Source organism: Amblyomma americanum, chromosome 10 (assembly GCF_052857255.1).
Source record: "Amblyomma americanum isolate KBUSLIRL-KWMA chromosome 10, ASM5285725v1, whole genome shotgun sequence".
NCBI lineage: Eukaryota > Metazoa > Arthropoda > Arachnida > Ixodida > Ixodidae > Amblyomma > Amblyomma americanum.
In genome coordinates this window covers 3,856,500-3,868,778 of record NC_135506.1, presented here as the reverse complement: position 1 = coordinate 3,868,778, position 12,279 = coordinate 3,856,500, and the positions used below count along the sequence as shown (strand labels likewise).

The following is a 12,279-nucleotide window of genomic DNA, read 5'->3' as shown; positions in this document are numbered from 1 at the left end:
AAAACATAAAAAGTAGCTTTCCTGCCTCGCCTATCTCGCAGTTCGAGAACTTTTCACACTTCGTAACCAACTAGGCAGAATGTGAATGACGCTGTCACATTCCAGTTCCACCTATCATCATAATTTATTTTCCCTCAAATGCCCCAATGGGGCATTACATAAGGGGGGCGGGGGGCGGAAACAAATGGTAATAACGGGTCACAAAGGTATAACACAAATATAAATGCAAGCACAAACAAACACAGTAAACGCATTGAAATTAACAAGGCAATAAATAGGTAAATAAAAAGGTTTTTACGGGAATTGAGGAGAGAAATAAGCAGTCAATAAGTTTTTAAATTTTACTTAGGGAGTGCATTCCACTCGGATATAACAGTTGGGAAAAAGAAAATATTGAAAACGTTAGCGGTACCATGAATACGCTGAACACTGCTGCAATTAAACAAGCGTCGGGAGGATCTCAAGGGGGGCAGAGTAAGGCTCTCACGTAATTGCGGGAAATTATAATAAAGTTTGTAAAATAGACAAAGTCTTGCTATCTTACGCCGTGATGACAGGGGGGTTAGACCAATGGAAGATTTGATATTAGTAACGCTCAGCCGAGAATCATATTTGGATGTTATGAAACGAGCAGCTCGGCTTTGGACTGCTTCTAACGCCTGGATTAGGTATTCTTGATGCGAGTTCCAAACAGTCGATGCAAATTCAAGTTTGGTACGGATGAATGTTTCATATGCAATTAGTCTAACCGTGGGCGGAGAAAATGTGAGAGATCGTCTGATGAAACCTAGTGAATTGGAAACGCGTGCAGCAAGTGACTTGATGTGCTTTGACCATGTAACCACTTATGTGACGCTATATTCAGAGACTGGCGTTCGCGGTGGTGAATATATATATATATATTGCCCATTCGCCTGACGCCCCCATGCTCTCACTCGCGACGTCAATGTTCGAACTGATGTCGTATGACGTCACTGCTTGCGTCCAGTAAGCATGACACGATGTTACAGCAACGCCGCAGAAGCGGTAAATGTGCCGTTACAGCTGTCAATGCAGAACGCACGGGCTCGAAATTACCCTCAAGGTCACAACTCGAGCACAGAGTAAAGCCTGTTTCACATGCAAGCGAACCGCTCGCGAATTCCGCCGCCGCGGCGAGCACCGCATCTCAACCAATGACGGCCCGGCGTTGCCACGCGAGCTTGTACGTACGAACTTCTGTTTAAAAAAGAAATTGTATAAAGTGCTGTTTAATGCTTAAAGCGCAAGAATGATATTTATTTAAATAAATTGTGAAAAGAAATGACAAAATAATGCTTACATATTACTTTCGCAGCGGTGGGAAACGCGCAGCGGCGGTGCATGTGAAACGAAAGCTCGCGAACCGTTCCGCAGCGCCGCGCCGCTGTTCGCCAATTCGCTTGCATGTGAACCGCCCTTGAGAGTCAGCGCGCAAGCGATACAAGACTCTACCTGCACTGTGCACGCCGGCAGTGGCCCAAAGAGCCCGCTTTTAAGTGCAAGAGCCGGTGATGTTGCACTGATACGAAGGCACGAGCCCAGACTTGCGCATGACTGCAGTCAGCATGAATAGCGGATCGGCCGGCGCTCCTTCACGTATCTCCGCCTATGGTGCGAACGCGAATCTTGTTACCCAGGCTGCTGCCGAAACAGCCCTCTAAGCTCAAGTGCAAAACCAAACGAAAAATCTTCAGGCTCGGATTGAAAACTGCGTGTCCATCTGTGGGACCTGTCCTAATTTCGAGGAGGCTGCTATATATAGTAGAAGCACGACGACCAACAAACAGACGCGCCGTACCGTGATGTGTACTTTGAGAAGTCTTCAACATCTATTTTTTTATCTTTGAAATTTAATACAAAAGCCGATAGCCACCATGCATATTTGCGGCGAATTACATAGAAAAGTCCTGCGTGGCCATGAAAAACACGTCCTTGGCATCATGCGCCAAATGGCCATGCATGGAAACGTCTGCGAGATCCAACTTTGTACTTCCCAGGGATGTCTCATCGCCCATCTACGAGGGATGTGGATTAACTTTCTTTAGCGGGGCAGATACTCGGCACGACCAGACCGGCACGCACCTGTCCCAGGTCGACGGTGAGGTTGACCTCGTTGAAGCGCGTTCCTCGGGACAACGGAGGGCTCTGCCACCAGCGCTCGGTGCCGTCGATGGCGTAGCGGGCAGGGTGTTCGCGCCGTTGGTCGAGCGGTTCGACCTCGTGGGCGTGCGCCGGATAATCCTTCCGAGGGTCGTCACAGTAGTCGCACACCTGCGTGCAGGGAAACGAGCAGGCAAGCAGCGGAGTTGGGGCAGAACCTATAACCACGCCCGCAGTGAAACTGCATTTAAGGAACTTCGGCGAACTCCGGTGACAGTTTTTCGGGACATATAGCGATGTCCCTGCATTGATGCCGGAGGGTGCAGCTGCCATCACTGGCCAGGGCACTCCCCATTACAGTACAAAGGATTTTCCCATGAACTAGCAGACGAGTCTGCGCACATGTCCCACCAGTCCAGAGTCAATTTCCTTCTCTTAATGTCCACAACACAATGGACGTTATACGGCGAACAATATGCTGCCAGAAATACACACTGTCTATGAATAACAACAGAACTGCACACGGTTTCAAACTATTGCAGCACGTCGAAGACATATTTTCCGCTCGCAGCTGACGCGAAAATCCGCACAATTTTATATGTTATGTCATAAGCATTTAAACATACTCCCTACGAGAAAATTTGCGAACGGTGTATAATAGAGAGCCATGAATCAAAATAGCGTCTTCCCCGCCTCACAGGGCGCAATGAACTTTAACACCCGGAAAGGACTAATTGAACACGTGTCTTATCGTTATAATCTCTCCTGTGACACTCTAAAAACACTCCAAATGGAGTATGCAAAAAAAAGTATACATCTGGCGGAGTGTAATTTCAGAGTAGCATAGCGCGGGAAGAACGCAGGACAAAGACGGGACGGGACAAGCGCTAACTTGCAACGTCTCGTTTTTGTCCTGCGTTCTTCCCGCGCTATGCTTACTGTGTTACAGTGAATTACCAACCTGCCCACGCCTATTCCATTCTTTAGAGAAGCCCCTTTCAAGTATTCAAATGACTCCTGCGTGTTCGGGAGATTCGAAAGGCAGTGATCCATTATGGTTTAGCGCTGCTCAGGTGGAGTCCACGTACGTCGATGTCGCACGGCAGACACGGCGGAGATAGGGAAGGAAATTGTACTAGATTATAAATTTGCGCGATAAAGAAGTTAATTTCACCGTTGCAATTAGGCACACCATTTTTTGTCTAAAAACACTCATCTACGCCTTCGCCCTAACTCTGTGCCCTGGGGTCCCTCATCTTTGTCTGTCACTGCGCTCACCTTGGCTGTGAACTTATGATGTACGACAGAAGCACACCTCCGGCAATAAGCGTGAATACTTATTAGTTTTAATATAACGTTCTTACGGTCCAGTTTGTTCATTTTCGAAGAAGGTTAAAAATTGCGCCAACGGGACGAGGACACGAGGTTTATTAGTTTGTTTTTTTTTTCTCCATAGTTTGCGTCGGAGGTTAGTACACCTAAAATCTTCCGTTCAAAGGTGATTCAAATAGTGACCGAAGGGTAGACATTTGCACCTTCGTAGACACCAGCCTGAAATTTGAGGTGTTTGTGCAACGAGTCCTGTTAAGCTAAATGACACACATATTAGCACGATAGGTAATACCGACCACCGTTAAGGTACGGTTATCTGCTCGATGCGCTTGTTCGAGTCTGTCTGCTTGTGCCAGAAACAGCCCCATAAAAGGTTAAAAAACAAACTGCTTTGAATTACCTTCCAACGTAACCGGACCCACGCGTATTCGCGCAGATGATAAACAGATACGAATTCTATACGTGCCCAGAAAAGTTAGGCGAGGCTTGAAGCCAGTAACCGCCAGCTGCACTTGGATCATTCTTCTCGCTTCACGTACAAAGGCGTAGGATCCGCCGGCTGCATATTTGTACCGACCTGTCCCTGGATGAGGTTGATGTTCGGGTTGTCCTGCTTGTCGAGGTTGGCACCGACCAGCTTGCAGTAGAGCTCGGGCGTGCCCTGGTCCCCGCACGTAGCCGTGGCCGAGATGTTGCGCCCCTCGGCCAGGTTGAAGTAGGGCGGGTTCAGGATCTGGGCCCGCGCGCACGACGCCGCGAGGAGGCACAACAGAGCCTCAGCGACGGCGATCCGTGCCGACATCATCTCCGGCCGCCGCCGATGAACGCTGTACAGGTCGAACCGGAGGGTTTACTTTGGAGAAAACTCGGCACTGCTAGAAGAGCGAGCAAGAGAAAGGCGATAAACTCGAGTTTTTGACGAGATCAACGCCGCTGGCAGGATATGGGCAAGTGTGTGCTTGGGATGACCACACAGCTTGCAAGAGGCAGTATATTCGCCCTTATATATTACGGAGCATATATAAGGGGCTCTGGAAGGTTTGGAGACAGATACTGCGGCATTTCCTTTCCCCCAAAACCATTTTCATATCAATTGAGCAAAAACAATAATTAGAACTTTACCAACAAGATATTTCTTCTTTTTTTTGAGCAAGTTGATCAGGGCTCTCAGAAGTCAGTTCACCGTGAATGCCACTGGGCAGTAAAAAAATAAAATGTGGACAGCATATGCGCCGAGATTTTTCCGAATAATGCTTTAAAAAACCCTTTGACTGCTTCCATTTATACGACGTGAATGTTCGCCTACATTTGGTTGACGTACAAACACCATTCACGGCAGAAACGTACCGACACTGATAAGCCGTGTTGATGATCTAACAGCAACAACAAATCCGAAGTTGAGCCATTTTTTGTCATTTCAGCCGGTCTCGGAAGCGACGTCAACCCAGCAAACATCTATGACCTCTCCACTTATTACTGATTCGGTAAGAACAGGCTTATCTTCACCACAGCTTAATCCCAGCACGAAATGGATTCGTAATTTGTTGCAAAGTCCGTGATTTATTCAAGAAGCAAACCACAACGTTTCTAAAACGTCTAACATCTTTCAGTAAAAGAAAAATACATTCAGCCCTGCGTTCGACATGCGATAGCCGCGTGTGCGCCATAGAATCTAGCATAACGCGTCAGAATTCGCAACCATGCAGTGCTTGTCCAAGCTGTGCCCACGATTATACTTTCTTACAGACCAAGTCGAACTCACGGTTTTGCGGCCGTCTCTGTAGTCTCTCGGCGCTGCTGCTGCAGCGGCGTTCAGCAGCAAGCGGCAGATTACGGCATGCGCTCCCGACGGCGCGCGCGGGAGTTCTGGGCCGGCGAAAACCGTTCGAAGGGGAGGGCGTCTCCACACCAGTGGAGAGGGCATCGCTTGCCCCCCGCTCGGCAGCTGAGCTACCTCCTCCCACGCCCGCCCCAGCTTTGCTCCCCTCGCAGGCGGCTTCTCAAGACAGATAACGAGCGGCGGCCAGAGCTCGGCTCCTCCGAAACCCGAGCCGAGCTACCCTCAAGGTCGCGCACGATATGGGCAGGGCAGTAACCATTCTAGAAACGCTGACGGTGGCATTTTTTTTTTTTTCAAGATCGCCGTACGGGATATCGCACTTGCCATCTGCCCGAAATCAAGCGCGGGCACTGCTGGCCGCCTATACGAACAGAACACAATTTTGTGCCTTTCAACGTTCAGCTGCAAGAACCAAATAGAAATCATGACGCTGCCTTCGTCGTGATCCGGGTGAATTAATGGTCCCCTGCAGTGCGAAGTTGTGAAGGCCGCAAAAAAAAAAGGGGGGGGGGAGATTTTTTTTTTTTTGCAACAGTGTGCCTGCTGGCATCTATAAATATAAATACTCACTTGACTCACGAAGTAAGTCAGATCCCCACCCTCTCGGGCAAAACTTCAAACAAGCGTTTGACGAAGTTGTCCAGCTAACATAGCAACAGTCACAGTGGTGCGTGATTTTTTTTTTACACTCCCACTCATCTTGTTTGCTTCACATGCGAGCAGAGGATGGAGGGAAATGCAGGCGAGATGTCGCGTTAGGCGGAATCTCACAGCTGAGTATCCAACTGCTCTTCGGTCAGCCGCAGTCTGGTGCCGAAGCTTCCTTGTGGTCCCTTGCGTCCCCACATCATATGTGGTAGGGCATTTGGTACTTTATCCCGGAGCCCTCCACTACGGCACCTCTTTCTTCCTTTCTTCTTTCACTCCCTCCTTTGCCCCCTTCCCTTACGGCGCGGTTCAGGTGTCCAAAGATATATGAGACATACTGCGCCATTTCCTTTCCCCAAAAACCAATTATTATAATTATTACTTTGCAGAATGCGCGTTAGAAGAAGAAATTCAACAAGAAGTCTTAAAACTTTGCACTGGGAACCCGCATTTGCATATTACACGGAAGTTGGTACAGTGTTTAAGGCAATCTCCCAAGGCGGAGTAGAATTGTAATAAGGCAGTTGTTAGTCATTGACTTCCACCCAAGCACAGCCATACGGCTACAGAGGAAAGCCATACAGCTTCCACATTAACTTTGTAGTGAAAGGAAAATTCGTCCTGGTCCTGGGTTCGAGCCCGGGACCACAGCTTCACCGAAGCAGTCGCTCTACCAGCTGAGCTAACCGGGACGGCTAGCACACGATAGGGCGAGAGCGAATGTATCAGTAACTCGAAGTGGGAACGTTGTTGGTTGAATGTCTAGGGGAATCCCCCGAGGTGGAGTAGAACTGTAATGAGTAATTACTGATTTGCTATATCAAATACACTAAACCTTCCAGAAACCACGGAGAAATGTCATAACCTTCCAAAAAATTACCAGCTTCATTAATATTGGCGATTTCAGCGGTGCATATCGACGACACAGAGTCTGTAACGGAAATAAATTTTGGCTCGGTATCTTGAACTTTTATGCCCCACCTCTGCCCAAAAACAACCGCCCCGAGCATGACAAAGATCGCCGAATAGCTCGAGCAGCAGCCCTTCACAAGCACTACGCTAGTCGTCCAACAAACAGATACGTACACAGGCTTCGGAATATTCCACCACCTCATCATAATCCCTGTCCACCTTTAACTCTCAATCGTGTCCAACATCTAGTCGAAGCTGAAGAAGCAGCTATAGCTCTCTCCGTAATCTCAAACAAATGCAGAGTACGTATTCTCGGATTCTAAATCAGCCATTCGAAATTTTGCCGAACAATGGGTTCGCACACCAGCACATCGTGTTCTGAACAGTGCTACAACACTGAATCGGCCCATTACACCCAACTGAGTTCCTACGCACTGCAGACATTCGAGGAATACGGCCGTACAGAATCACGCCCGAGGACTCATCGACCGGGGGGTGTGAGGCCCTCGTTCCACAGTGCCAGTGAACGCATGATGACATTCCCTTTCCTTAGGGCGCGGTTCATGTGTCCGCCGAGATGCGGGACAGATACTGCGCCATTTCATTTCCCCCAAAACCAATTTTCAATTTTTTTTACGTTCCACGAAATTAGGCTCTGTGGTATCCGCCGCGGGGGCTCAGTGATTAGGGCGCTCGGCTACTGATCCGGAGCTCCCGGGTTCGAACCCGACCGCCGCGGCAGCGTTTCGATGGACGCGAAACGCAAAGGCGCCCGTGTGCTGTGCGATGTCAGTGCACGTTAAAGATCCCCCGGTGGTCGAAATTATTCCAGAGCCCTTCACTACGGCACCTCTTCTTTCACTCCCTCCTTTATGCCTACTTTCACGGCGTGTTTCAGGTGTCCGCCGATATGTGAGACAGATACTGCGCCATTTCCTTTCCCCAAAAACCAATTTGTGGTTCCTGACTACTAGTTCACGCCTCTCCCCATGAATCACTCAGTAAGGCCGAGCAAGTCGCTTGGCGACGGATTCAACATACACTTTCCAGAACCCATTCCTGTTCCTTCATGAACCCGGGGGACTGTCATCCGGCTTGCACATTGTGCCAGCACCCTAATGCGGATGTCTTTAGTCAAACTCCCCCTTTTATGATGTTGAATTCCAATGGCATGGAGGGTCCGGATCAAGTTTTGTAGCGACAGCTACACTGGGCTACCAGTCGAGCATTTCGCGGTGCATGGGAGAAGCCAGTTGTGCGCATGCGCCGTTACCATGGCAACCGAAGAGCAAGGTGCGGCGTGCGCTTCGCCGTCGCCGCGCGCCCGCTCCACCGTCGGAGCCGAGCGTGACGTCACGAGGATGAGCAGATGTGTGCGCATGCGCCGATACCATGGTAACCAGAAAGGCCCCACAGCTGCACCGCGTTCTTCGTCGCCGCCTCACCGCACGCCGCTCAATCACCTGAACCACGCGTCGCATGCGCAGCTTTGCGTATAAAAGATGGCAGTGGCTTAGCTCGGCTATGCCAGGATATATATGTAGCGAAAGCAAGTGTGGAACTCCCCGGTTGGCCTTGTTCACATATTCCACAACGTATGAAGCACAGGCATCAACGTCCAGTATGACCTGTAGGTCCATGTTTGATTTCAGCACCGAGGCTATATCGAAGGACTGAAGGGGTCGCGTCACTCTTACGCTTATTCTCTATGCTAACAGCACGTTGTTCTTCGGTTTCTTGAGCCCGCTGCTGAAGTCTCTTGGTCGCATCCCATCGTTCATCACGGGCTGTCGTCAGTGAAGCAGGACTCAGGTCTCTCCTCCGGCTGCTGTCGCTGCTGCTAGCGGTCGAGACACCGGACGTTAAACGTGCCTGTCTCGCGGCGGCATATTCACGGCGGCGTTTAGTCAGTCGTTCGGCGCGCTGTTCCGTCTGTTTCCTGGGCGATCCGTTTCCTATTCATCTCGTTCCGCTGTCAATCCCAGGCCTCCTCCAGCTTATCAGAACTGTCGCCGTCCATACTGTCGCCTCAACTGTGGTTGCGGCGCACGCCAGCTCTCCTTTTCAATCCTGTGACATCTTATCACGCATGCGACGCAGCTGTCGAAGCGAGCGGAGGCGAGCGCAACGACGAGGAACGCGGTGTCACGTCCTACCAAACGGCGGCGAGCGGCGCGGTGTGACGTCATGTCCGATGGCGCGGCGAGCGCGCAAAGCACAGTAACCGTCTCACATATCTCGGTGGACACCCGAACCGCGCCGTAAAGGAAGGGATAAAGGAGGGAGGGAAAGAGAAAACTGAAAGTTGCATTTTGAGGAAAGGCGCGGCGATGCGCAGCGGCGGAACACCTGTGGCTGGTCGCTACTAGTGGCGCATGCGCAGTTGTGACAAGGGAGCGAGAGAGAGAAATGCGCCGTGTCGTCACTGCTCCTCGCGCATGCGCAGCACGGCTCTCCAGGAATCACGCGGAACTGTTCAACCTGCGAGGCGTGCGTTGTGACGTCATGTGCCTCGATGGAGTACCGCCACGGCGAAATCGCGAGTTTGCGGCCAATAAAGCTTTCGCTTTAAAAGGCGGAGATGTAATGGGCGTCTGTATCACAACGTTTGACTTGGATGCACAGAAGGAGTGTCCAGCCGCTGCTAAACGGTGGTATAGACAAGAGAAGATTAACTCTTCCGACCCTGAGGTTGTCGCCTGGCACTTGGCTACTCAACAACGAGAGAATGAGCGTCAGAAGGCGAAGAGAGCAGCGAAGACGTCCGAGCAGAGAGAGGAACGCCTTGCCAAACGGAGATGCCAGACTGCTGATCGATAGCCGCCGAGATGGAGCCTATGTAAGGCGTCAGTCAACGGGAACCAACCGAAGAGGATGTGCAGGCCCGTCGTGTGACTGATCACACCATTCGCGTTTCCGAAAAACAAACTCAGCTAGGGAAACGTACCTCTCGCTATGTATATTCTGGCATAGCCGAGCTAAGCCACTGTCAATTTTTTTTGTACTCAGTTTGGACCAATCGTATTCCAATGGCAGAATGGGAGCGCCAGTTGTTTGTTCCAACAGCAGACCGGGATCTGGCGTCGATCCCGGATTGCTCAGTGGAGCAGCGACATTTGCTCCGTCGAAATAGAGATTTGACCGCAAACCCGAGTGACGTTTTCTTTTCCCCCGCGTCTGCTTCCTTTTTATCGTCGTTACGCGGAGACCCGGGCAACATGCAATAGGAAAGGTCACTTTAATACAAGGAACGCTTTTGACCTTTTTTCAGATTATTAGCCACGTGCAGCGCCATCTCAGCCGAAACGCGCATTGATAACTCTTCTGAATGTAATTATTTTTCGTTTTGTTCGTGTCCGAATGAATAAAATTTTCTGCACAAATAAAAAACTTAACAGAATGTCAATTCTTTCTGACCGCTTTCCATATTATAATCGTAAACCTGTTCGAACCTCCCGCGCTGTCTCACGTCAAACCACGCGTACTCGCTAAGCCTAGCAGCTCTATAAGTAGGGAAGCAATCTGAAAGTCTGACGCCTTTTATCGCTAAAATATTGTGGTGCGGAAGCTTCGTGCGTTTTTTATTTGCCGTGAGCGTGAGAGTGAGTGGCGGATCGGTGGTGAAGCGAGAGGCGACGGGCGCCGCCATGTTGCCTAAACGTAGAGCCAACCAAAGTATATCCGTACGGATATACATAAACTTTGCGACCAACAACTTTTCCGTCTCGCGGGTGATGGCGGTGAAAACATTTATTGCCAAGCAATGCAGAAGGGGGAACCCCTTACGTGTCACGAGGCAACCCTTAGGGGGCGGCCCTTACAGGGCAAAGGACAGCTCTTGGTGGGCTATCACTTCAAGGCGTCGGCAATTATCCGGCGCTGGTCAAGCAGCGGAGCTGTCCAGGTTAATCTCCCAGTATGACTCCACCGTGGTTGGGAATGGAGGGCATGTGAGGAGGACGTGAAGAAAGCCTCCCGGTTTTCCGCAGAGCTTACAGGAGGAGAGGATCTGATTGGAGTAGCTGGCATGAAGGAGAATAGGGAAAGAGGAAATTACGCGAAATTTTTCTGAACGTCATAATGGAAAATATACAATTAAAACTTCATTTAACGAAGTGAACGCCAGACGCGAACAATTTAGTTAAATCGGGAAAACCGTAAAATCGGAAAGATTTCTCGGCCCTTCAAAATCTGAAATTGTGACGTAGCGGCACCCAAAAGCTACCGCTGCATCTTATGTGCCGCAAACCCAAGCCTGCGCGCACGAAAACTCCGCGAAAGCGCTTGTATCACATGTACGCGAAAGCGCCATCTGGTATAAAGGATTCGAAGCCAAGGTGGGAAGTGCCCTCACCTGCAGAGTCCGTTGTACCGTGCAGCCACGCAGCATCCAGTCCCTTCACAACAAATCCAGGCTGTGACTAGAACGCATACATATGTTACTGCTGGCACGCTACCAACAAGACGCAAGACACTGTGTTGAAAATAAGAAATCACCATTTTTTTCACTCTTTCATTTCTTCCTGAAAAACTTCGTGACGTGGGTTTGGTGGTCAAGACTGTTTTGTTACTTTGGGGTTGATGAGAACATTACACCCTACAAGTTCTTGCCAGTGAATCAAAATTAGTTCGTTACATCGGGAACTTCGTGAAATCGCGTTTCGTTAGATCGGGTTTTAACCGTACATTGCTAGGCTCCCCATCTCGCATTTGTCGCCGACTTCAAATATAAGACGCATACCCCCTCCCGTCCCACGTTATGTAGTTCCCCACGGGATGGGGTGACGGCGTGAGTGCAGCTCGTTAGAAATAAGCGCAACGATACAAATACGAAGCCAGCAGTGGGAGGCACAGGAGACAACGGATGATAAAAAATTGAAGGAGACACTTACGGTCCGCTGCAAGGGCATGTATGACGCAATAGTGTAATGAGTTAATTACCGTATATGCAGAAGGCAAATCTCTACAATAGATCCCTGAGAATCCTCATACCACTCCTGGCGCAGTGGTTAAGCGACGCGCCACTGCGCTACGATGACAGGTGCTCCCAGCGGTGCGCCTTGTGTGGCACAGGTTGCTCTTCCCGAGCAACCAATCAGTAATTTAACTGCCACGGTGGGCAGTTTGCCCATTATCCGGTGCACAGAAACGAGCAAAAAGGGCGTCAGCTGTCTTCTAGCGCATTCCCCTGTACAAAAGGATGTAATGACGCCGAAAGGTCTCATGAGATAGGTAGCCCACCTGGCTTCTATGTCTATGGGGGTTTATCTTCCCAAACAGACTCGGGCAATGAGGGACGCCGTAGTGAAGGGCTCCGGAAATTTCGACCACCTGGGGTTCTTTAGCATGCACAGGCATAGCACAGCACACGGGCCTCTAAGATTTCGCTTCCATCGAAATTCGACCGCCGCGGCTGGGATCGAACC

At 50.1% G+C, this 12,279-nt stretch overlaps 1 protein-coding gene across 1 annotated transcript in view; it reads right to left on the bottom strand.

Annotated features, from left to right (window-relative positions):
* The window catches only part of LanA (laminin subunit alpha), a 103,090-nt gene extending 97,751 nt beyond the window's left edge, over positions 1-5,339 (bottom strand). Inside the window, exons 1-3 of the mRNA XM_077639930.1 lie at positions 5,216-5,339; positions 4,031-4,280; positions 2,104-2,292 (exon numbers count right to left, since the gene is read on the bottom strand). Of these exons, the coding sequence (XP_077496056.1) occupies positions 2,104-2,292; positions 4,031-4,258 (417 nt within the window). The 5' untranslated portion in view covers positions 4,259-4,280; positions 5,216-5,339. The remainder of the gene's footprint in view (positions 1-2,103; positions 2,293-4,030; positions 4,281-5,215) is intronic.
* Between the last annotated feature and the right edge of the window lie 6,940 nt (positions 5,340-12,279).